General features: G+C 32.1%; 1 protein-coding gene across 4 annotated transcripts in view; it reads right to left on the bottom strand.

Annotated features, from left to right (window-relative positions):
* The window catches only part of SKAP2 (src kinase associated phosphoprotein 2), a 307,658-nt gene that overhangs the window by 127,028 nt on the left and 167,879 nt on the right, over positions 1-12,751 (bottom strand). For all 4 annotated transcript variants that reach the window (XM_059933743.1, XM_059933742.1, XM_059933745.1 and 1 more), the window contains one exon: positions 7,857-7,964. In XM_059933743.1, coding sequence (XP_059789726.1) covers positions 7,857-7,964 — 108 coding nt within the window. The remainder of the gene's footprint in view (positions 1-7,856; positions 7,965-12,751) is intronic.

The following is a 12,751-nucleotide window of genomic DNA, read 5'->3' as shown; positions in this document are numbered from 1 at the left end:
TCTTAACAATGCAAAAATGATTTAATGAACAAATTTGGAATTTAAGAGTGGAAAGAGAGATGGAAGGAGAGCTGGGTGCACTAATTTCCACATACTTAATAACAAAGAGTCAATAGCCATCATCTGAGGTTGGTGTATTACAAAATAAGAAGAACATTATTTAAGTCAAAAGCAAACACAAAAAGAACTAAAAATAAAATAATAAAAAATCGGGAGGCAGAAGTGGGAACGGAGGTGTGCAGGATCATCCATCATAGAGGGAGTCAACAGAGTCTGTTCAAGGTTGATCAGACAAGAACTGGAAGTAGTGTGCCCAAAGTTACTACAGTAGCTAGAGAAGACACTGTAACAAGTGGCTGCCTCTGGGGTTAGGGCGGGGTGGAAAAGGAGGCTTTTACGTTTTATTGTATACCCTTCTGTTCATTTTTATTTTTAACCAGATGCATGTCTCTGTAAGTAGAAAAAAAACTAGTCTAATTTTTTAAGCAGCATGGCATAGAAGGATCAAAGGAGTTGAAGTCTGCTACTGCTAAGTTGGATATGATAGTCAACTTTTTGAGTCTCAGTTTCCACAACAGCAAAATAGGGAAAATGTCTCCCTCGTGGGGTAGTTCTGAGTCAATTAAAGGAAATAATGTAGATGAAAGAATCTGGTTCAGTGTCAGGCATATTTCTCAATAAATATTAATTAAAGATGGTTCAATCCCCTTTCCTTCCTAAGATGCTACCTCAAGCACCAGCAAAGTCACTTCTAAGGAATTTGTCTCAGAGGAAGGGAGCTCTCTTCGGAATCATGTGCCAGGCTAGCATGCCTTCCTCGAAAATCAAGTGGGTCAGTCTATGGTCTTAACCTTTGCTTTTCAACGTTTCAACTCTTAATTCACACTTTGGTGCAGTTGCAAACAGGAGACACAACTGAAAACAGGAAGCTATACATTGTGACTTCTCCAAACAAAGACCAGAGGCCCAATCCAAATATATAGAGCAAGAAAGATAAGTCTGTTATGTGCCTAAATTTTATAAGATACAGTGTTCTGCAACAGCCAAAATATCATTACCATTGGCCCAGTGCTGATACCTAAAGATCTGTGAGTGGGACTTGACCTCCCTTGGGTTAAGGTATTCCTCTATTAACATGCAAACTTTCCTAGGGGTAATTTATCAAAGCCTCTCCAATGTACTTAACTGAGAATCTGATTTGAGGGGGGAAACAGATTCAAAAATGGGACAACTACCCACAGACAGTAGTGTCGGGAAGGGGCCCTGTGCAGTGTGCTGAGGGACCACAGAAGAGTGCAGGAAGTAAAGAATATTTTTTACCTACTTCAAGGGACTGCTTAGCGCCATGCCTAGTACACATCTGCACATTCAGCCCAAGTGCAATGGCTCACCCTTCTTTTCAGCCACAAAGGCCAAGGTAATAAATACAATTAGAACAGAGCTTCTCAAACTTTAATGTGTACATAGGGATCTTGTTTAAGTGCTAATTCAGATTCAGTAGGTATGGGTGGGGACAGAGATTTAGCATTTTGAACAAGCTCCCAGGTGACACTGTTGCAGTTGGTCTGCAGTCCATACTTTGGGTAGGAAGGGGCTAAAAGAATCCCTTCCTTTTCAATGCAATGTCTACTACTCTAACCCTGGCTCTTATCAATACCCTCTGAACCAAAAGCAACAGTATCTTAGCTGGGGAAGAGGCAAAATATAGTGGTTTTGAGAGCAGAGCCTGGTCCTTGGAGTCAGACAGACATGAATTCAAATTTCAGTTCTGCCAATTATATGACCTTCATTTGACCTCTCTATCCCTGAATTTCCTCCGTTGTCAAATAGTGATGATATCTACCTCACAGAGAGGCTGTCAAGATTCAGAATAATGTAGCAAGGCACTTAGCTTGCTGCCTCCACTACATGGTCTCTTTGCCTTGATTCATCCAACAATTAACTGCCAGGACAATCTCCCTCAAAGATGCACTCATCACATCAGTCTATTGCTTCAGGGATCTCTTAATGACTACCAAATTAAAGGTAAACTCCTTAACTTGGTATTCAGCTCTTACTGTCTCTCATTTGCTTACCTCTAAGACCCACTGCGCTCCTTCCTATTCAACATCACCTCTGGTTATTACCTTCTCCAGGCAAATCACCTCTGTGCCACCATTAAATTTACTAATTCTGAAATGTGGACACAAGCATTTGGAGATCTAGGGAACTTCTAATCAATCACCTGGTCCAAACTCTTCATTTCACAAATCAGAAAATAAAAATCCAGAGAAGCTAAGTGACTTGACCTTGACAACAAAATGATTACCAATCAGTATGAAAACCTGGTTTTTGGACTTCTACTCTAAATGTTCTTTTCAGCAGATTTTCCCACTTTCTCTCTAGCAAACTTCAGGAAACATGCAAAACTCACTTTTAAAAAAAGGCCCTCCATTTACAATTTACAATCTCTCAGAATGTAGGCATAAAGTTTATGTTTTGGTTTATTCAACATGATGCCAAAACATATGACTGACTCAGTCAACAAATAAGGGAAGAAAATCAATGATACCAATTATTTGCCTTGGTACAGACCAAATCAATTAAATATTTTAACACATACTAGTTACTATTTTCGGAATCTGCCTTGCTAGAACTTAGATTGCTGATAGGTGGCTATCTTCTCTTTCCAACTGGATTACAAGTCTCTTGAAAATAGGAATTTGTTTTCTTCATCTTTGAATTCCCCATTGCCTTGCCAAGGTACCTTGTTCCTTTCTTCATGAATTGTGTAAATAACTGCTAATTTACTGTATTAAAGATGCATTATTTTTCATAATTTGAGTTTTATTACCTTGGCAATATTTCTAACCTAGCCCACTTTGTTATAGTCTTATTTGCCCACTTTGTTTTATAGTGATGTATTTTCCCATTCAATGGCATAAAAATTAAAAAGATGATTCTCAATGGCTATGTGTTTTTATTTTATTCATATATGCCTTTGTAATCATAAAAATATTTTACATCTGTGTATACTTTATATCTCCAATCACACAATATATATCTTGAGTATAAAAACATGTTTTCTACTTTTTATCATTTCCCCAAACTATAACCCCTCACTTCTACCAAAGTACCTGAAGCTAGGCTATACACATTACAGAAGGACTAAAATAATCATTGTTCTTATACTGCTATAACACAAGCTAGCAATTGGTATATTAAAAGAACCCAAAAAAAAGTTAAAAAAAAAAAAACACACAAGCACAACAATATGTTATGTATACAAAGATATGTGTAAGTTGCAAACTAATCTAAATTCTCAGAATAAAATACAAAAATATGATTTTTATTATCAAAAACCACATGATACTATAGTTGGAAAACATTTACCCTAAATGGTAAGTAATTGAAAGAACCTTGTTTTTCCTGGTTTTAAATATTATTTCACATTCTACTGGAGCCCAGAGAAAAGTAAAACATCTATTGCTTGGCTTTTACTAGAACTGATTAGTGCTACACCTAACTTTACACACAAAAAAACCTTCCTCAAAAGTTGGTGTCTATCATAAAGCAGAAACTAACACACCATTGTAAAGCAATTATACCCAATAAAGATGTTAAAAAAAAAAGTGTAATGTGTAAAAATTTACCCATTAAATTTATGTTTATGCACATGGATGGATTTATATCTAAGCTTGTTGTAGATGCATTATAAGAGTTCATTATTTATAGGCATCATGGAGATAATCCTTAAAGTAATCCTTTGGAATAAGCGATTTACATGTTTTATAAGTTCAAGTTTTCATATATTGGATTCCTTAAAGAAAACGTATACCAAAAAAGAAAAAAACATCATCTACTATTATAAATTATGATCAAAAGAGCATAGCCTTTTTTCTTAATCCCAAACTTTAAAAATAGTTCCATAAGTAAACCAGTATTTTTTCATACAAACCTATGCTCTTGTAATGCTCACAGTTTTTAGTAACCTATATTACTTGGGAATTTTTAGTTAAGAAGATACCAGGACAATAAATGACTGTTTTATATCTTTAGCTTCATTTTAGTCTTCCTATATTCACGCCCTAGAGGTTCCAGATTCTTATCCACAAAGTGATTATGGTCTAGGACTGAATCAGATTTGTAACAAATGTCTACTGTGATCCTTCAACCTATCATCGATGGGCAGAGCCAATATATGTCTTCTAGCTCACTGAATCCTTTCACCTTACCTTAGGGACTTTCCACAGTGCTACACGGTTAGATGCTTGCTTTTACAAATAATGAAAATGAATGAAAAATGATTTCAAAATAGAAAAATGGAAACCCAAATCATTATATAGTATCTAAAAGCTACCCTGCATCTACCATCTTAGTGCCTAAACAAACATTCTAACATGTATAACAAGGGATATTCTTTAAGGTTTTGAGTTTCATTATCTCTAATTTTATCTGATTACTGACATGCACCATTTCTATTAACACCTCAATATATCCAGCCATACAATAGTATAAAACTTCTAATAGTGATCTACAATAGTCTAGAAACCATTATGATTTGTTTTAAGTTTTTCAGAAAAAAATAAAAGCACAAAGCTAATAAAATGAAATTTCTATTAAACATAATTTTTATAAATATTACCAAATCACAATGAAACTAACAGCAGTCATGTAATCATTTATAAAATGTATTTTCCCTCAAAAAATAAAAACAAAAAAGTGTTTCCAAAGAGAGACAAGAAAAAATTACAAAGTACAATATTTTTAAGCTACAAGCTTTACAAAAATCTGTCACCATCTACGTTACAATTCTAGTCATCAATAAGGTACTTTTTTTTCAATGCACTATTCAAAAATCAATTATATCAACTCTTTTGTATAGAAAAGCAGCACACCTTTCAGGCAACTAGTATTAATGAGTAGACATGACTATAGAATCTCCATCTGTTTCTCTGACAAAGCCGTGGCTACTCTAGTCGCTCATTGAAATTCCATTAATCTGGTGTACCAAGGTCCAATGCGAAAATCAAAACTCCATCTAACCCTTTATCAGTTCACAATAACCTACAAGTGAACTCTGCCTGTTAGCATGCAGCAAGTTATGATTTTGCTATCAATCAGGCAGTTGGCCAATAAAAAAAAAAAAAAAAGGCTGGAAACAGCGTGTCTGGCAGGGTTTGAAGACTTTGTTTTTGTTTTCTGTTTTCATTCCCTTTCAATTTCTATAGGGTGTCTGGACCTTGTGAGATTATGCATTATTCTCCTTGGCTGTGATTTAATTGCTACCAGCAATCAAGTCGAAGCATCACTGAAGTGTGCTTGAATTTCATTAGAAGATACAACTTATGCTACTTTCCTACAGTACCTAATAAACCATAAAGAAACCAAAACACATATGGCTTGAGGGAATAACTGGAAAATTAGGTAGCCATTTGGGAACTGAATGAACTTTTGAACCAGAGGAACAGAGAAAAAGAAATATTAAAGGAAAAGACAAACTTAGAATGCACACAGAGATGTGCAGGTTTGACCTTTTTAGCACCTTGAAAATTACATTAGCATTATGAAAAATACATATCATGTTTGGAGTTTATAATCCATCAAAGTTCAGATACTTTGTTAGTGCCTACCATAAGGTAAAAGTCAAAAGGACAAAACAACAATCTGATTTGACAAAAGGCCTTTTGGTGACCTGTGCTAATTTAGTTATACTTGTTAAATGCATTATCATTTTATAATTAATATATCATTAGACTAAGGTCACACAATGAAGGAAAATTTATTCAGCAAAGGAAAGAGAACACATATAACAATCAAGCTGCAGGAAGAAAAACTAATATGACTAGATGATATTTTAGAGTGGAAATTAAAAGTTCAAGTGGTAGTTTTAAAATTAATTTATAGTATTCTTAGAAGAAAATGTAAAATTATCAAAAACAGCATTATTTATATACCAAAAATGAATAATACTAAAAGTTAAATTTTCAATCTAAGAATTGCTTACATAAACACTGATGAAAATGCAATATTTAACAAAAATTTAAATGTTACACATAAATATAATTTATTAAATAATATTCAAATATTGATAATGTTTTAGCAATAAATGTTTTTCATGCTATTAATGTATTTTCTTTATATTTGGTTATGAAAACAAACATATAATAAATTATTTACTCATAAGAAAAAAACAATAATCCTGTAAAGGATTATTTACAGGATTATTTACATGAAATACAATAGCAATTCACTTTTCCTAACAAATCACTGGCTCTCACATATATTTAATTGTTGGATTTCTTAGGTTGTAATTTTTTCAAGACGGCACATAATGCTTCCTGGTACATCAAAATATCTATGCTATTTTGAGAAATCCTGAGCATATATATTCTATGAATATATTCTGTATGTGTATGTATCCATATCTGTATATTATCATGAGTATAAGTACTCTCTATATATGTATACATACAAACATACTCATTTCTATCTACCAATGTTTTCCAGAGAAGCAAAACAAACCATTGTAATGTGTCTGAAAAATAGTTCAACTCAAATAATAATTCATTGTTTTGCCTGAAAATATTATTTCATCGATTATAAAACATTTTCTAGTAGAAATGCTTTTGAAGATCAGGTTAGAAAGGGTAATGCTCTGTTTCAGATAATAAGTGTGACTGAAGAAAAATGTGCATCTTTTTAAAAAAATAGAGAATATAAGAGAAAGAAATTCTTTCCTTTTAAAAATAGATATTAAATGTTTGCCAAAATGTAAAATTCGACATAAAATGGATATGATTATTGTTGCTACATACTGTACAGAGTTCTGAATATAAAAAAAAGATTGTGTTGTTCTGAATCAGTGGTTAGAATGTTTATCACTTATGCATGTACTTGACTTATCCCTGTTCTGCAGTAGACATAATTTTATACCTCATAAAAGCAATTTATGTTTCCAAAGGGAATAATCTGGATAACATAAAATGTGGAGTGCTCTGTTGCAGGAAGCATATTTTCATTCAGCAATTGTATTTAGAGATGGAACTGCACAGTTTGATCATCATATAGTGGCAGAAGGCATTATTCATTTCTATGTCTACGTGAAGCTTTGAGTGCCACAAATTAATATGCATGGCTAATTTATCAATACACATTCTTAATTTGTACCTATATATCACCCTTATAGGTCTCTATGATTCAGATGCACTCAACTGGGTGGCATAACAGAGAAAGCACATGCTACACTAAAAACAAGTTTCATAACTTTGGCAAGTTTTTAAAAATTAATAAGAGATAAATAATCAATTTTATTACCATTTCAATTAATACAAAAAACTATAATATTACTGTGTAATATAGGATATTTTTAGATGACACAATCAGAAAAATGAAAATGTATTATTAAAAGAAGCATTTGATGAAAACCTGTCTCAATGAGAGAAGGCAATGTAGGAATAATTAATTTAATATTTTATGAACTCATTTTGTATGAAGTTTTCAGGAAAAAAGCGATCAAAAACCTTTTTCATTATTTATAAAATAATGAAATACAACAAGCCATTAAGCAGCACAATAAAATTAAGCAAGAATCTGATAATATCAAATTAACCAACAAACTTACTGATAATATTCATACGATGATGCAAGCACTCTCCTAAAAATTCAAGTAAAGAAAATTTCCTAGGAAAAGAAAGAACTACATACTTAGGAAAACCACTAGAGAGAGCTCTTCTGTTCCTTAAAGGTTCTGGTAAAGGTAAGTTAACTGAAGCCTCTATGTTTATCTGCTTTCTGACAAGACCACCACCTTTACACATCACACTGTTTTGTGTTAGAGTGTCAAGAGGTATATTCTATGGGAAAATGTCACATACCATCAGAGTGGGCCTCATCATCTTTATCATATCTTTCTGAGGCTAATGAAATAGTGTCTGGAGGCCCAGCAAAAGGGTCATCATATTCTTCTCCATCTTCTATATCACCTATAAAAGAATCAGAGAAAAAAAGAATGGATATATATATACATATATGTATACCTGAACCACTTTGCTGTATACCTGAAACTAACACAACATTGTAAATCAACTATGCCCCAATATAAAGTAAAAATTAAATTTAAAAATATTATAAAAAAACAAAAACTAATCGAGAAAAGCCTTTTATAATTTAGCCATCTTTAGAAGTGTTACTTTATCAAAGAGGTAAATTTTACGATTAAATTTGGTCACTTTCATGGAAAACCAAAGAAAAATTTTTGAACTAGATAAAAACAGATCCTATTTTAATGTATATTCGCTGTAATTTAGCTAAGGTAAGTTTTTGAAAGTCAGTACACAACTGCTTCTTTCTGTTACAAAAGGATACAAGTTCCAAAATTATGATGGTCTCTACAAAGATGAATTCAAAGTGGAAGCAGGTTAAAACATAGTGTGTAACCAAAACAAACAAAACCAAAATAACAATAACAGCAACCAAAAAAAGCATGGAAAGCACAACAGAGAAAATAATTCAAGTTAATTCCATTTACCTACTCAATAATTGGAAAAATGATGATGAGTAATTGATAATTCAAAGCCATATGAACATTTTATGTTTTCATTAAAAATCACAGGATTACATTAGAATAGATTAAAAATACTCAGTTGTGTTTTCAAGAGCAGGAATCTTGTGGAAAAACTGCTTTAAAACTCATATAAATCTTTTAAATTCAAACAAGGTGATTTATAAACTAGACACTTTCGATTTTGCATTCAGTAATATGTTACTTTATTTTTTCTTGTGTTCTGGCTAGTTTTCTAGATGATTTCCAAATCTCAGGCTGATTGGTTGGTTTGAAGTCATTTAATCCCCACAATAAAATCTTGTGGTTTGGGTTTTTTCCATATACTCATTTAGAATAATTTTTTAAAAGAGTGAATCAAACATTTGCTATATCCCAGTTATATCTAAGCACTCATTCTTCATCCATATTCAACAACAAGGAAAAATGTATGCTTAATACCATATAAATGATCTGTTAACAATTCAAGTTACTTGTTAAAAATTCAAGAGAAAACCAGCCACCTCAGGTATTACCTAAAAATCATAGTGAAAAATCTCCATAGGAATCCTAGAGTGCCTATAGTATTACTTTTAGATCATAGTTGCTGGGCAGATCCAGATTAAAGCTACCTGGCTCTCCAAAAGGATATCTGTATCCTCTGACATGCATCTGATGGGTTGCACCCTACTTTCACCATATTTTTGGTGGAGGAAAGAGCCTCTTTCAAAATAATAAAAATCAATATTCATATCTACTTTTTAAAATTTTGATATTTTACCAGAATTCATCATCCCTACCCTGAAAGTAAAGATATCTCCCATCAAGACAATAAGAGCAGAATATAGAGATGACTATCTTATTGTCCTTAGTGATTATACCATTATGTGTACCATACATGGTGATGTTTCTTCCCCAATTAAAATTCCAAGAAACATGTACAAATACTACTCATTCTTCGGATCTTAATTTCTCTTTCTTTCAAGATGTTCAAAGTACTTCTCAGAACATTCAGTGATCCCTTATAATATTTCTCTTATGGAAAGAAGAGTGGTCTGATTTAAAATATGAGGTAAGAGAGAACCTCATAAAAAGTGCTAGTAAAAATATGTTTGAACATAAAATGACAGCTCATGGAATACACAGTAGTAAAGATCACAAAATTCTCAACTGCTCAAAATTGCTAGAATATCCTTATATTCTTAATAAAGTAAGAATTTTTATGTTATGAATTTTCTAAGGATATTTCAAATCATGAACTATAAATATTGCTATGAAAAAAAAGTATGAGGACACTTCGACTACATCACCATAACTTAGGACTTAGCATATTACACTATTAAGAATACAGAAATACAACAATAAAGCTAATGATTCTATGGAAAGGATTTTGAAAAAAACTCAGATGCTCATGCTTAAATCTATTAAACTCTGTGTGGAAATAAACAAAAAAATTTTTTTAAGTTTTGAAAATCAGAATTAGTTTATTATCCTTTGATAATATCCATTATATATTTTTGTGTACATATCCACGTATGTACACATACACACACACAGCAAAAACATCATTATTAAAGCTATAAATTCAATAATATTTAATATAAGTTAAGACTGTTCTACGCAAATTAGTCACTAACATGTTAAAGACCTCTGTGGTTTTTGGTTTTGTTCAAAAATAAAAGAACACTTTTTGGATTATAAAGTGAAATTGTCTTCAATTTACCATTCTAAGAACTGCAGTTCATTTCAAACGTTGGTTTTTTAAAAAAAAAAAAAATACTGTGATATTTATGTTTATCTAAGACAAAATAAATTAAGTACTGCTACTGGCCTCATTTCTCCCCTCCCCGCTCCCCCTTTTTTAAAGCTTTCCTTGAATTTAACTCAGAAAGTAAAGAATAAGCATCTCTGTGGCATCTGTATAGGGTTATTCCCTTTTTAACTTGCATTAAGTTGAAAAAACACATCATTTTTCAAAATAGTCTTCTTCATTTTACTGTTGTTCCTGTGATGATCCACCCCTTTTCCCCCTCCCTAATTATTTTTTTCAACTCAACAAAGAGCTGCTATATTATAAGGAGCTTTAATTGAACACAGGGGTCGCTGTTGAGCAGTGCAAAGCATTTTTTCTCCCCAGGGGCTGAGTACTTGGAACTATACCTGCAAAGACTTCGATAAATTAAAAGGAAAATGCTCAACTTGTGTTTATGTAATAGAAAACTGAACTCCAAAGCAACAATGGGCATCAGGTAAACGTATCCAATACAATTTACAGACATAATTGAAAGCATTACAGCCTAATCAGACATCTAAAAGAAAAGCATGCTCAAATGAAATGTCTACAGAATCATTAGTTGGCAGCCATTCTATTACCATCACACATAATGTCAGTGGTGCCTTGAGCCTGTGCCAATGACAACAGCATAAATTTTGCATCTCATTTCTATGGTCATAAAATTAATGATCAGTTTAAAAATACTTCTTTGTAAAAGTTATTGCGCAAAGAAAAGACATGAATGTGTCCCTGTTATGTACTCAGAAGGATAATTATGGGGTTGTTGCTCATTAATACTGTTTCTTGTTTCCCTAGAAAAGCATTTGATTTATCCCACAACTTTCAAAAGTTTAATTAATGATACAAAGTTAACAGTCTAAAAGACAATGATCCAAGACTTATTGTCCTGTAATTTCATTGGCAAGTTAAATAACACATCAAAATCAAGGCTTAATCGTTATCACAGCAGCATATTTCTTTGAAAAATATTTTTAAATTTTTAATAGTTGGGTTCAAATTACTATTATCCCTTTTTTATATATGGTTTATGGTCAATTAACATTTTCCTAAATGCCTGGAGATAAAGCCCAACAGCAATTGAACAGTCATGACCCCACCACTGAAGGTGATTTAACCAATCTACTGCTTGTTTTAGCAAATACAGTTCTATTTTGAATGCAATCAGGTAAACAGTAAACTAAATAATATACCTAAAATTCAGATGATAACCATTCCCTTTTACAGAGAATGAAATATAAACTTGGTGGGGAAAATTACTTGAGTGAAAAATATTAATTTCTAATTTTCTACTCAGTTCACGTGTCCAAAATAATTTCTCAAGTGATAATATACAGCTATGAATAGACATAAACATTTAACTTGTCATTTCTTAAGGGAACCTGTAGTTTAATTCTTACAAATTTGAAAGATTTGAGTCACCACAAATAAGATTCTCTTCATAACTCTTCTACCATAGAAGGGCTAATATATAGCATGCAAACATGAGGCAGAATTTTAAAGGAAGGACACCATTCCTCAAGTACTACCTTTGAAACAGACTTCTACTACTATAGGCCCCATAATCTCAAACATGCTTAACGCATTTGTATAAGGCCAGAGATGGGGTGTGGGGGTAAGGGAGCTGCAAGTTATTTGCTCAGATTTCACTGGGGAGCTAACTTTCAACAGAACATATACTATGTTAGGAAGAGTAAAGGAAACGAAGTTAAACATCATCCAAACTTCTGACTTTTCTGCTGTTCTCAAGGATTCCATCAGAACAAACTAAAATGGGTCCCTTCTTATCTAACAGCCCTGTTACTCAAAAAACTAGTTTAGTCCATAAATAATAATACCAATGAGGTCAAAGGAAATTGCTTTCTAAGTAAACCTATTCATATTTAACAATATCAGTGGAGTTTTAGGATAAAATCTACTAAATAAATTTTTTAATTTAGAGGAAAAATATTTTAAAGGAGAAAATGAGAGCTTTTTAGTTATGACATCTAAAGAAAATTGAAAACAATATATTCACATTTTTTAAAGCTGTAGACACCCATATTTGAAAAATATTCTCTTGAAATATTTGTCTATGTTAATATGCATACCCTTCCTTTAGTAATTTATGGTTTCCTCAAAACTTATTTGAAAACTGTATTATAAATCAAGATTTATTAAATCCTCTTGATAAATGAACTTGAATCTGAGAATACACATTAATATAATACTTATTGAACACTGACTATGTGTCATGCATAGGTATCTTCACATTATCTTATTCTATAAAGAAAATAATAATACCAAAATCATCACTGGAGTAAAACAAGCCTAATATAGAAAACAATAATACCAAAATCATCACTGGAGTAAAACAAGCCTAATATAAGGGCAAGATACAACTACAAGTAAAACTTTTTTATCATATACCTAATATTTATTAGAAAATTCTATTTTAT

The sequence above is a fragment of the Balaenoptera ricei genome, chromosome 9 (assembly GCF_028023285.1).
Source record: "Balaenoptera ricei isolate mBalRic1 chromosome 9, mBalRic1.hap2, whole genome shotgun sequence".
In the NCBI taxonomy this organism is placed as follows: Eukaryota; Metazoa; Chordata; class Mammalia; order Artiodactyla; family Balaenopteridae; genus Balaenoptera; species Balaenoptera ricei.
This window is presented reverse-complemented; position numbering and strand designations above follow the sequence as displayed.